The sequence below is a fragment of the Convolutriloba macropyga genome, chromosome 15 (assembly GCF_964194025.1).
Source record: "Convolutriloba macropyga chromosome 15, txConMacr16.3, whole genome shotgun sequence".
Classification (NCBI taxonomy): Eukaryota; Metazoa; Xenacoelomorpha; order Acoela; family Convolutidae; genus Convolutriloba; species Convolutriloba macropyga.
In genome coordinates this window covers 36,524,258-36,538,714 of record NC_134482.1, presented here as the reverse complement: position 1 = coordinate 36,538,714, position 14,457 = coordinate 36,524,258, and the positions used below count along the sequence as shown (strand labels likewise).

Genomic DNA, 14,457 nt, shown 5'->3' with positions numbered 1-14,457 from the left:
TGCCAATTAAACTTATGCAGCAATTTTGATTTTTTGTTGCCTTTTTGTCTATAGTATTTTATCACGTTTCATTCGGGTTGATCTAAGTTTTGCTTCTCTTTGTGTTTGTTCCCAGACCGTACAACTCATATAAGTTTTGCGATGCTTCTTTTTTTACTTAAATTGTATCACTGACTTAGTCGTTTCGTGATGCCGTCTATCTAAACGCAGGCAAAGATGTTTGAAAAACTTTTTGTTCTTCCCTCGACTTAAGATTTAGGAACTGGAAAGTGTATGATTTCTTAGAAACACCGAAGCCACCAAAATCTCGCAAAATAACAAGTCTTAGCTTCCAAGTAATATCAGATAACAAAAGATCCTTCTTTACTAGGAGCTGTCAATTTTAAATGTTTGAGGTTCATATTTTCACAATTGATCAGAAATTTGATTGTTTTTTTCGGTGATATCCATAATATTGAGTGTTTTAATACCTTTATTCAAACTGAATTTGTAAATTAAGTCTTTTCATGAGACAATCTTTCAAAACACGGGCCTTCTATCCAAATTGTTTGAATATATCTGGTTATTGTTTGGACTTTGAGATTTAGGAAATGGAAAGGAAATGACGACTTTAAAAACACGAAAACATTAAAATCTCGTTAAAAAACAAGCTTTATTTGCGGTATTTAAGTATGTGGAATGAAATTGAAATGCTTGAGGGTATCGATTTGACTTTTCAATAAATAATCTAATGATTTTCCTGCAAGGCTGTTTCTTTTTTCTTCAAACAAAATTGTTCCACAATAGTTATTTTTTGTGATCTGACTCTGGCGGACCTTTGATTAATAAACTTGAAAAAAAATTTCCCGGAATCTTTCTGCAAAGAGCAGTGGAAAATTTTTCGAATTGTGGAAATTCACTTTTGTTGGAAAACTCAAAAGTGGAAAAAATTTACAGTAGGAACAAGCACCACAACAGTTGTCTTACTTTTTCAACAAACATTTTCCACATTTTTCGATGAAATCCTTGCGTAAGCTTCAGTTCCTCCTCAAATTGTGTTGTTCTTAAATTGTAATTCATGTTTTGAATACTTTTCCAATTTCGAGAATAAAAGATCAAAGAAATTTGCCTTCTTTGCATTTAATATCTAAATTAAATTTTTTCGTCTATATTGAAAGGAAATAGGCAGCTGATGCAACAAATAGTTTTCGACTTGCAGCAACTTAAAATTCTTCCTTGTACCTTGAGATAAATCATGAAAAAATCATTTTTTTTTCAGGTTTTGCGTCTTCTTTCGTGAAAAGTTTCTAGATGTTTTTTGAAGATGTCTGAACAATTTTTCACACCAAACAGTTTTTGAAGGTAAAGAACTTTTTCAACTCTAGGGATTATCCACGGAGAAATATTGAAAAAGAACTCTTTATACCAGTATTCGTTCAAACTTTCTCCCTTCCATGTTTTTTCTCTCAAAAATTATTTGTCTCAACTGCAGTCGAAACGACAAATTACTGCACTGTAGCTTGTATATGTCTTTTGGCTATTATCTAAAAAATCACTATTTTGACAAAATATTTTGATGTCAAGTCAAGTTTTATATTGAAAACTCAGTTGAAGAAAATAATCTTTAAACCTTAATAACTTGTCGAGAAATTTAAAGAATTTTTGCGTTGTTTGTTATTTCTTGTGTTGTTGTTATTTGAGTGAATTCAACTAAATAAGCAATTTTGAGGTTTTATTGCTTTTTTATCATATAAAAACCGGCATCAGTTAAATTGAGCTAAGATTTGCAAATTTTGCAATTACTGATTATCTTTTGTCTAACTTTATCGTAGTTTTAAAGGAGTTGTATTCGGGCCGCATGTAACATGAGTCCATTCATGAAGCCATCTAGCAAATCAAAGACAGTCTCATAAAATTTTTTCTGAATAATTTTAGTTCCTGCCTTGATTGGGAGATTTAGGCAGATTCTGATTCACTAATAAAAAAATCAAAACCTTTATAATTGTGAACAAAACAAGCATTCGTGTCTTTTAATGGAATCAAATAGGTCAATTCCCTGTAACAGTTTTGCATTTCAGATGATAAAAGGTTTTTCTTACGTATTACCACAGTTTCAAATTTTTTCTTCAGAAAAAGAGTTCCAGAACAGTAGACGTGGATTTGAAGGAATTTTCATTAAAAAGTTTGAAGATTTTCATTTTTATGATACCTTAATTGAAAATTTAATTTGGAAAGTTGTTTATTTAACGAAATCTTTATTTAAATTTGAATTGGCTGCTGAATATCTGGCATAATATCTGAAATGTTTTCAGGCGGCCAAATTCTCGTCGGAATATTTGAAATTAACTTGCTTGTTTTAATTCAAACTAAAGGAAAGTCCAGATTCAAATACAATTCCAATTGAAGCAATGTTCCAATCTTTGTTATTTTTTGGTTTACAATAAAAGAAATTAGTCAAAGTATAACGCAGCCGGTTTTTCGTCTCGCAACAACTCAAAAATGTTCCTTGCGTTTCGCGAGCAAGCAAGCACAGTTCTTTTACACAACGCGCAAACAGGAAAACATCGGCTATCTATTTCAGCTGATGTCTCTTCGTTTCTTAATTTTTCTGAAATCATTTTTCAGTACTAAAAATTTTTAATTTTGATTAAATTTTAAAGCTCTAACAATCATTAACTCAACGTAATTAGCGCAGAACCGCTTTCAATACTTTATTGCAGTATTAGAACAAACATTTTTTTTGCGCCCATCCGTGGAAACAAAATTTTTTGAAAGAACACTGCTGCATTTTTTTTTTCTCAAAAAGATTCAATCTACTGATTCTTCTGCTGCTTCTTCTACTGATTCAGTCCGTCAATTGTGACCAGAAATTTGGACATTTTCTTTTCCTAAAACTGTAGTTGGCATGCTTTTTTTAGCTATTATCCGGACGTTCAGTGTTTTGACAAGATGTCTAGTAAAATCCTAAAATTTTAACGCTTTTATAACTTTTCTGATTTTTCTATATTATTTGAAAAGATTTGCTTTTGCTGGATTTTTGTCCATAATAATGAAACTCATACGAGTATTTTAATACCTTTATTCAAACCGCATTAATAAATTAAGTCTTTTCATGAGACAATCTTTCAAAACACGGGCCTTCTATACAAATTGTTTGAATAAATTCTGGTTATTGTTTGGACTCTGAGATTAAGGAAACAGAAAGGAAATGATGACTTTAAAAACACGAAAACCTTAAAAACTCGTAAAAAAATAAGCTTTTTTGCGGCATTTGAATATGTGGAATGAAATTGAAATGCCTGGGGGTATCAATTTGACTTTTGATTAAAAAATTCTATCGTTTTTCCTGCAATGTTGTTTTTTTTCTTCAAAAAGTGCTTCTCAACAGTAAATTTTGTGATCTGATGGAACTTTGGTTAATAAATTTGAAGACTTTTCACCTAATTTCCTTACTCTTTCCACAGAGCATTCAAAGGTGGAGAAATTTTACAGAATAATAGCAGTGCATTGATTTGATGCGTTGTATTTGAATGCGGAAAAGTTGCTTGTTCAATTTTCCAATTTTCTAGCAGATATTCTTTTTTGTTTGAATTTTATGCAAAAATTTGTTGTTTCGACAAGATTGTGCCATCTCAAGTCATACTCATTTTGAAAACAGAACTGGAGAAGAACTTCTGAACGCTTACATAACTTGATAAATCGGAGAAAAAAATCTGTGTAGTTACTAACAAAAATTGAAATCCATTCCTCTAGGCGGCAAATATCATCTTTTTGTAACAGGAAACTAGCAGGGATCAGAAAAAATGAGTCAAAACATAGAATAGCTCCCAAAATCCCATGGGTCAGTTTAAAAAGCATTTGTTTCAAAAATAGACTTTTCGATAAAATAAACTGCCAGATGAATTTCTATCCTTGATCGAATCCTCTGACGATTTTGACTAAAGAGTACCTTACTATTACATTTTTCTACAACCATTTTAGCGTATATTTTCTCAAATTGTCATTATACCGAAACATGGTTGGTTACTTGAGTCGATATTTTTGGCCCTTTTCACGCACAAATGTTCAAACGTCCGGTACTTATATACCTTTTTTCAAAAAAAAAAATGATTGAAGTTTTTGAAGCAGAAATGACGGAAAATTTGTCAACTTTGCTACACAAAATTGCTAAATAAGATCAAAACAAAACTTTGAAATTGATTTATCCTAATTTTTGCTAAATGAAACGTGGAGAACCTCTGAAAAAGGAAAGATTATGCGTAATCATTTGCACAGTCAAAACTTCGAAATTGAAATGGATCCAGATTTGATTTTCTTATCCGTTCTAAATGATGTTTTTAACAAAAAAGAACAAAAAATTCCTCAACAGCTTAGTTGAAAAAAACTTATGCATAGTGTTGATAATGACAACCTAGTTAACTGGAAAAAAACAAGGCCAAAAACGCACGCATAAAAAGACAACCCACCAGTTGATAGTTTCAATTTTTTAACTGCTGTTTGATATCATGTATGCAGCAGGTGCTTTTCAGTTGTCCCTCCGATGCTCGAGAGTTATCGAGCATTACATTACAAGGGCAGACGTGAATAGGATTTAGCTGATATAATCGTTATGGATTTTGGTTACCTTCAATGGGGGAATTCAAGCTACACCTTTTGTTTTCTAACTTCCGCCAAAATGGGTTTTTTCATGTATTTGAGAAAATGTAATACAAAAAGCGGGAAAATGTGATTGATTTTCAAAAGCAGAAAATTTTCAAAAGCGGGAAAATGCGATTTCATATTTTTGGGAAAATGCGACTGAAAGTTCAAAAACGGAATCCGGTTACTAAATGTAGTGAGTGAAGTCCACAATTTGGTAACAAATTAATACAATAATAAAAACAAATGTTAATAATTCCACGGTTTCATAGCTAATTTTAACTTCAATTAAACTTAATTGTAATCGGATTTTAACACTGATTATTAATTGTGTGTTAATCTTTTGAGAAATGTTGTACAATTTCAAAATTTTAAGTTGAGGAATTTTTTGGCAATGTTTAGTTCAAATTTAGTTTAAAAAATTCGATGGAAAGGGGATAAGGTCACTTTCCAAAACAGAATTCAGGCTACAAGCTTTATGGCCTGTATTCCATGATTTATAAGTTTTCTAACTTTGTAGAATTCGGTAACTAAGATCCCTTCGAATTGGCTTAACTTTTGAGTGTAACAAAAATTCCTCAAAGTTAATGTAAATCTCATTTACTAAGGTAGTGAAAAGGAATAAAATTACAATCTCAGTCAAATTTAATTGAGGAAATTCAGGTCTGCCTTTGCGGTGTAAAGGAGCATATGTATTTCCAAAGAGATGCGTAGCATAAACCAACTAGGTTGATGTGATGGTGAAACAAAAAAGGGGTCCAAACAACAGGAATAAAGGTGATCATAGAGTCAAAAGAGCTATACAAAAACTCCTCTCCTTAGCAAATTAGTACAAGTAGTTTCTATCATCAATGAAAATTAATGCCATACTTGCAATCGATATTTTCATCTGTTAGCGAAAGAATATCAATTGGGAATGTTTGCAAACTTTTGCTCGAAATGTCAAATTGCAAAATCGTAAATAAACTTTAACAGTTTCATTCCAAATGGGCTCTTTTCATGAGCTGATCTTCGTTATAAATAGTTTTTGGTTATAAAATGAAATTGATTCCTTAAAAAAAGAAATTTGATGTGTTATTATGAATTGAGGTTGTGATATATTATTGATTCGTTCGTCAGAGTAAGATTATAAAGTTGTTTTTAATCAGAATTTTTTATACAAACCATAACAAAAAGAAGTTAAAACTACCAAAAAATACCAGCCTAGTTTCAGTTTTGTTTCTGAAATTCTTCAACATTTTGATTCATTGGTTTCGTAACATGTTTTGCGGAAACTGTCCCCATAGAAGTAAAGTTTGCATTCTATATTTCATTTTTTACCAATTTTTAAGCATTTCATTTACTTTACTTCCCAATCCAAATACTTCAATTCATTAATATGATTTTTCAATTCTTTTTGAATTCATTTTTAAAATTTTTAAATCAATTCATTCATATCCCTTATCAAACAAAAAGAAAAACCGCAATAATTGGGTTTGATCAGAATTCTTTTAATATAAAATTTCGAAACAGAACAAACACGAGGAAAAAACCGATTATAAACTTGAAAATTTTTGCTTCATTGATAACACGCAGAACAGAAAAAAGTCCAAAAAAATTTTTTTTGTTCTAGCTGTGTTTTGTTTAGCCAAAATCGTGCAATTGCAGAAATTATTTTTTGTTGTCGTGATGAAGAATAATCACAAACCATTTTTGCTAAATTGTATGCTGATGTTAACTCTAATTTTAAGCGACTCACTTTTTTACATTTTGTAAAACTGTTGCAATGTTTAAGATATTAAGTATTCGATTACTGCTTTTTAAGTGTTTCCCTTATATTTGGGCCTTGAAGAGAGCAGAACCGACTCCTTACTGTTGAGTGCGTACCTATAAATATTTATGATATATATTTAAATTATAATAATGAATTTGACTTTGCACTAGTTTTCACGTGGCATGATAATACCTTAATAGGATTTAAAGGAGAATTTTGAAATCTTGAAGAAAAAACCCGGCCTCGTCACCAATTTTGTAATATTACAGGCGTTTACTGTGAAAATTCAGAATCAAGTTCCAATTAGTATTAAAGGTGCTAAACAGTTAACTAAACAGAATTTTGTGACTCAACTGTATGTGTCTTTTATGGTATCGTCAAAGTTAAGATTTGAGCTGTCATTTTTTTTAAAAAGCTTTCAGTCAGTAGAAATCTTATCTGTCATATCTTTTCTCGTGTTCGAGAACAAGACTCTTTCGAGAGCAATTGCTCTGACATTAGTCGGTTGTGTTCTCGGTAGTAATTTAATCTATATATGACTGCGTAAGTTTGAAGGAATTAAGAACATGATGGTATTTTTATGTTAACAATTCATAATTAATGATGCGATTTTCAGAGCTCCATTTTAATGCCTTTAAATATGCGTTTTTGTAGAACCTGCTCAAATAGACATGAGCGCTTCCAGTCTTACTCAAACAGAGCAAACGATATCACTAAGCTCAGCCGTTAGCCAGGATAGTGGAAGTTTTTCCTCATACGGGATCAAATACATAGACGATACCGAACAAACTCAAGATCCGCTTCTAACTTCGGCTAGTGGACTTACCGCTGGAACATGCTACGAGTTAGGGATCGTCCTTTTTTGCGGTTCCGTTCAAGGAGACCGTCTGAACAAAGCTCTCTGTACCCAATTCAAACTAACCATAACTGGTCGAACAACGAGTTCCATAACATTGGCGACTCCACTGGACGAAACATCAAGAACAACTAACAACGTCGAGATTACGTCATATCAACTTGCTGTAGACGGTGCAGCCAAAGCGGATGCACTAAAAACTACTCCTCATACTATCTCTGATCTGACGGCGCCCGGAACGACACACGAAGTAGTCGCGTCGCTAGCAACCGACACTGGCCAGACATTCAGTGACGTCACCTTAAACTTCTGCTTGAAACCTGTAACAGCTACTGTTAATCATGCACAAACCCTTGTATCAACCAATCAACTACAGTTCGAGTATCCAACTGTCGCTTCTGGGCAAGCTGCTGGATATAAAGTTCGCGTGTCTGGATGTAACCTAAATAGTGCTATGGTTAAAGACCAAACATCGGCATTGTTTACATTCGAAAATTTACCAACTGCTGGTTGCGAACATGACGTCACAGTTACGAGCTACTGTACTGTAAATGGAGGTCAAGTTGACGGAGATCCTCTGACTTTCAAGCAGTGCACAAGTTAGACTATTCGTCGGGGTTTGATAGTTGTTCTTTTTTGTTACAACCATTTATGGTCCTATAACCTGGAGGAGAACTGAATTATGCATTTGAGCGTTGGACGCACAATGTCAGAATTGAGAATCACTGTTTCTGATCCGTTTTAGTTTGATTTTTGGTTTGTTTGGTTCAGTCTTCAATGTTTTTTTTTATAATATGGGTATTTCCAACCCCCCTCCCCCCACCACCACCAGCAGCGAACTTTCTAGAACGAATTATCTGCCCTCGAAGGCCTAATCTCTTGGCACAAAGTAAACATAAATAAAATACAATTCCGAATTTCTTTGTAATTATTAAATGAACGAACTCGCTCAATCACTTCCTAGACTAACATCGAAATGGTAAACGTAAAAATGCACCCAAAATTCTGGACTCATAATCGCAAACAATTTGTTTTCAGAGTGGAATAAATTTATTGGTTTTGCCACTAGCTTTCGTTGCTGAACTGCGTTCGGGTTTCTTATTCCTAGAATTTTCCGATCACTTTTTCCATTTTTTGAATAAAATAATACGTCATTGTTATTGGACGAAGGGAAAAACTTTGACCTGCCTGATTTCGATCGACAAATTTAAACATTAGTTTCTGATGAACTTTCATTTCTGTAGAACCTGCGCAAATTGACATTAGCGCCTCAACTATAACTCAAACAGCGCAGTCGATAACACTGAGCACGGCTGTCAGTCAGGATAGCGGATCATTTTCCTCATCCGGTATTAAATATATCGACGACATTGAACAAACACAAGATCCGCTTCTAACAACAGCTAGTGGACTTACCGCTGGATCCTGTTACAAGCTGGGAATCGTCCTGTTTTGTGACACCATCCAAGGCGATCGCTTGGACGAAACTCTTTGCAGTCTGTTTGAACTTACGGTTCTCAGTCAAAACAAAACATCTGTAACTTTGGCAGCGCCAATGAACGAAGCCTCAAGAGCTAGCAACAACGTCGAGATTACGTCATACCAATTGGCTCTTGACGGAGGACAAAAAGCGGATGCGACAAAGGATTCCGATCACACAATCACGGGATTCACCGAACCCGGAACCGTACATCAAGTCGTTGCATCGTTGGCAACCAACACTAGTCAAACATTTAGTGACGTCACATTAAGCTTCTGCTTGGAACCTGTAACAGCTACCGTTGATCATACACAAACCGTTCCATCAACCAATCAACTACAATTCCAGTATCCAACTGTTGCTTCCGGTGAAGCAACTGGGTATAAAATCAGCGTTTCCGGGTGTAACCTTGCCAGTCCCGTTACTAAAGACCAAACGTCTGCAGTATTTTTGATTGACGGTTTGTCAACACCTGGTTGCGAACATGACGTCACAGTTACAAGCTACTGCAGTGTAAATGGAGTTCAAGTTGACGGCGATCCGTTGACCTTCACTCAATGCACAAGTTAGAATAAATGTTGACAAGACTGGATTTCCTGTTTCGATGTTTTGCTCGTCGAACCTGAAGATAAATTTGGCCTGTTCACAAGGGTGTCGGCTGCACTTAGTTTTGAGTTTACCGGATCTCATCTTTTTAAAAATGATTTTCGTTTATTTTAGCATCATGTCAGCCAGGGTTTTCCTTAATTTTCCCGATAATTTCCAACCAAAACTTTGTTGAAAATGCTTCGAGTTTCGTTTCATAGAGAGGTTATCAATTTAAGCTTAAGAATTAATTGATTTCTTTTTTTAAAAAAAAACAAAGTTTAGAATTTTTGATTTCATTTCATATTATGAAAGAAATATGACGTACCCATCAATGACGAAACTGGGGTTTATTTGCCTTTGGCAAGAGTCACGGTTAAGACTAAATAAGTTTCGCTATTTTATTATTATTTCAAAATCTAACCTGCAATGGTTGTTCATATGCTAACTTATGATTGCTTAACTCATTTTGTGTCTACTATATCTCATGATGAAATTGTTTAATCCACAACCCCCCCCCCCCCCCCCCCTCCTTGACCCCGCCCAACACCTGGAATAAAAGCAGGTATAATTCGTTTTTTCACACTTATCTGATGGAAGGTTTTAATTTCAATGCCTAGTTGAACTTCTCGTTAACATAAGCTCTCAACTAGCATTGTAAAAAAACGTAATGTTTTGTTCTTACTGGACCGGGTCAAGAAATAAGTATCTTATCTTGTTCACGGGAGGAGAAGGAAACAGTTGTGACCTTCGGGCAAAGTCTTGCACCTACAAACCACTAACTTTGATTCTTGAGATTGTGTTTAACTTCTTGCCTCTATAACTCTATCATGCTCATCCTTACCAATATTTTCTTCTCTTTAATCAATTTTGTACCACAAAACACTCAAGTTTTAAAATTCCGAAAGTTCCCGTGTGAGAAGTTAGCATGCCAGAACATCCTGTAACCAAAATTTGAGTTTGATAAACTTTTGGCATTTTTAAACTTGCAATTTGTGTGTTTAAAGGCAAGGTTACATGACTCAGAAAGTCACTATGAAATTCTGGCTTGATATATCAATCCACTAAACAGTTTTACTCAGAGGCCAGAAGTTTACTCAGAAGCCAGAAGTTCTCACTGAATTCAAGCAGAGTCACGTAACCTATACCTACTGTTATGATATGGATGGGTTGAAAAGTCTTCTAACCACCCTATTTTGAACCTAACATTTGATCATGCTTCCTTCTGAATTTCTGCGATGATACCAATTAAATTAATACATACAGACTTGCGTTTTTGCAGAACCTTCCAAAATTGACATGAGTGCTTCGACTGTTACTCAAACAAGTCAAGCAATAATATTGGGCTCAGCTGCCAGTCAGGATAGCGGCCTCTTGTCATCATACGGAATCCAGTACGTCAACGATGTTTTACAAACTCAAAACCCACTTCAAACGTCGGCGAGTGGACTCATGGCTGGAACATGCTACGAGTTGGGAATTGTCCTCTTTTGTGGTACTGTCCAGGGAGACCGTCTTGATGTGGCTCTCTGCACACAGTTCCAGCTTACCATCACCAGTCGGACAACAACCTCCGTAACGTTGGCGACGCCGCTGGACGAAACAACGAGAGCAAACAACAACGTCCAGGTTACGTCATATCAACTTGCAGTAGATGGCGCAGCTAAAGTAGATGCACTAAAAACTACTCCTCATACTATCTCTGGACTGACGGAGCCCGGAACCACACACGAAGTTATCGCGTCGCTAGCAACCGATACTGGCCAGACATTTAGTGACGTCACATTAAGCTTCTGCTTGAAACCTGTAGCAGCTTCAATTGACCATACACAAACTGTAGTAACAGATTCCGTACTAGGGTTTCAATACCCAACGGTAGGGTCCGGAATATCAGCCGGATTCAAAATTAGGGTCTCTGGATGCAGTCTTGCTAGTGCTGTGGTTAAAGAACAAACAAGTGGATCATTTTCTTTCGACAACCTGCCCACAGCTGGCTGCAAATATGACGTCACAGTTACAAGCTACTGCACTGAAAGTGGAGGACAAGTTGATGGTGACGCGCTTACATTCGAGCAATGCACAAGTTAGGATATGTGTCGATTCCGTTTTTGTTTTTGAACTGCTTAATAGTTATGAAGAATAATTTTTCTTTCGTGGGTATTGGGTGCACACTATAACTGAGCATGGGTGCACAAAAAACGCATGCTGAAACTGTTTTCAATCTGGTTTCATCTCAAAATTTTTGTTCAATTTCTCCCAAAAAAGAGAAAATTTTGCTAAATATTCATAATTTTTTGTTGGTTAATGTTAACTAAAAATGTGATACTAGATCGATATTGATAGCGGTATACAAATATATTAAACTCCTGTATATCAGTAAAATATTTTTGAAATTAAAAAAAAATTTCTGCAAAAAATCTTGCTGCAACAAAATAAGAATACAGTGATTGTTTAATTAATTATAACTATTCTAGTCAGTTTTCAAAATGTTGAGCTAAAATTTACAAACGATCAATTTTTTTAAAAACTCAAAATATTAAATCACAAAAACGCTAAATTAAGTAGTTAAATGATTGATTTTGTCTAGAACATGATTGAAAAATATTTTCAAAGAACATTTTGAGCTTTAGAACAATACTCCTCAATTGTTACTGCTGAACACAAAACGTGTTTCTGCAACAAAATTATTTTTCACTGAAAACTTTTATTTGCAATTATTTTTGTCTGTTATTAACAAAAGATTAAAATTTTAGAAAAAAAACTGTGCGAGCAATTCGCACGAGTTTTTGGTTTTTAAATAATTTAACAAGCGTTTTGTAACTTTCTAATTGACATTTTGTATCTTAAAACATATTAATTTTCGTTTTTTAAAAAATATATAAGCTGGTAGCTGCAGAACAAAAACATCTTATCACATTATTCGCGAAGGTTTTTTGTTTCAATGTTTTTTTGAAAATTTTTGTTAAAAGCGCAAGATTTTTTGTAGCATTGTTCATCAAAAATTTAAGGTTTCGGATTTTTTAGAATAAAAATTTATTTGGTTTCCAGATTTTGAAATTAAATTTTTGAGCTCATAAACTTTGTTTCGTAATTTATGAAAATGAAAAACTGAGTTCTAAAACGAAATTCTTATATAGACAAAATAAATTTTATATTTCTTTGAGATTTGTCAAAACGAAATAGGAAATTTTACAGCAGAATGTTCTAGACTAGGAATGTTCTAATTCCCGAAACCTGAAAAATCTAATCCCTAAAGATCTATCAAAATTTTTTTAAATTTTTCGTTAAAAGTTTATGAAATAAGGAGCGTGGAGAATTGAAATATTCAAAGCCAATAATCGGAATTTTCTAATCCAAAAATTGCTGTAATTAGCTCATTTTTTTCATATAAATTACCAAAAATTTTGAAAAATTACTGAATATTTGATTTGACATGGTTGCAACTATTTACACAGAACCATCAACACCAACCTCGGTTTCATATGTCAAAGAAAGCGCTATCTCGAGCCCTAGTCTCTCTATGACACTAAAAGTCACCTACGACATCGGTTCCGACAGCAACTCGGACATTCAAGTCATGGTCACACCAACGTGCAGGTCACCCCATGAACCGCAACAGACCTCAACTTGTTCACAAGACAGTACCTGCAGTGTTACGGGGTTGCAAATTGCGGGTTGCGCTTATACTTTTGAGGTTCGCTTGAAATGTAGCGATACGACAACAGGGAATGCGTTGGGTGACAAGTTTGGCCCAAAAGTGACGGGCTGTTCAAGTAATTTGAAATGTTGTGTTGTATGTTGTAGTTTTAGCTTTTGCTTTGTAGCAGCTTCATGCTTTACATGATTGTTGTCATGCTTCACATCATAGAAAAACATCACGTGCTAGGGAAGTTGGCCGATAGGGAGGGTTTCTCAGTCACGGCAAAACGGACCCCCCCCCCCCCAATTAAGGAGCACAGAAAATTTCACGCCCGCATGCTTGCGAAATTATATAGACTAACGTGTTATATAAAAACGCATAACTTGCAACGGGGGATCTTAAACGGTACGGATGGGGTGTTGGTTTGTTGGTTGAGTTGATAGCAGAATCAATCAACCCGTTTTCGGCCTAACCCACCGTCGAACAATTTTTCTGGTTACCAAACGTCACCAACATGACAACGTTAGCAGATAGGATCGCCTACACAAATTAATTGTTTTCCTTTGACAGGGAAAGCATGAATGGGTTTTAACTTATTGAAAGCCCCACGTGCTTTTTGTTCCGCCTAATCGATTGAATAAGAAAAATAATTGATACATGTTGTTGGTTTCACTGTTTTCTTTCTCAACTGTCCTTCAAAATTCTATCAATTTATAAAACAGGCTGTTCTATATTAACAAAATTTGTTTTGAGTGCTCTAATTTTTATCACTTACAATACATTTCTAGCGTTTTTACCAGTATAAAAACGCTGTTAAAATGTTGGATCTTTTCCGTTTGTGCCCCCCCCCCCCCAACTTAGTGGGTGCATATTAATTACACCCTCAGACGCACTTGCCATATTTTTACATAGTGATTTACTATGTGAAGACACGTGCTCTGTAACTGGGGGTTGCATGTCGTACTGGGGGATTCAAAATCTTAGAATGGAAGACAGTTGTAGATAAATGTGTTTATTTAATTTAGATTATTTTATTTGATTAAGCAACTAAGAAAAAGGTGAAGCGCCTATCTACAGCCTCTGAAAAGCACTTTATCTATTCAATGTTTTTAAGACTTAAAAATAGAGCAGCTTTAGCAAATAGCAAACTTTAAATCACATTGTTCATTTTTATGAAGTTTTGGAAAAAAAATTCGCGGGCAATTATAAAAAAGGTCACGTGCAATATAACTGCTCTGAAAATACGCAATCTGCTGTATACCCAACACCATTATACCCAATTTTCTCCCTTTGGTTTTTTTTGTTCAATAATCCGATTGGGATATAGCGTATAGCAGTCGGCATCACAAGTGTCTTTTATCATACATAAGTGTACAAGATAATCCCATGTTCGGTTACGGTAGTTTTATATCAAGTCGCACTGACCACTGAAGCACTAGCAGTACATTTAAAACTTTATAATTTGGTGTAGTGGCTTTATAAGCATTGTTCTGACACCTTAAAAATGCAATTTTTTAAATCAAAAT

General features: G+C 34.6%; 1 protein-coding gene across 1 annotated transcript in view; it reads left to right on the top strand.

The window, feature by feature from the left end:
- LOC142354172 (uncharacterized) overlaps positions 1 to 14,457 on the top strand; it is a 104,428-nt gene that overhangs the window by 24,910 nt on the left and 65,061 nt on the right. Inside the window, exons 8-11 of the mRNA XM_075406433.1 lie at positions 7,025 to 7,825; positions 8,471 to 9,271; positions 10,574 to 11,374; positions 12,747 to 13,084. Of these exons, the coding sequence (XP_075262548.1) occupies positions 7,025 to 7,825; positions 8,471 to 9,271; positions 10,574 to 11,374; positions 12,747 to 13,084 (2,741 nt within the window). The remainder of the gene's footprint in view (positions 1 to 7,024; positions 7,826 to 8,470; positions 9,272 to 10,573; positions 11,375 to 12,746; positions 13,085 to 14,457) is intronic.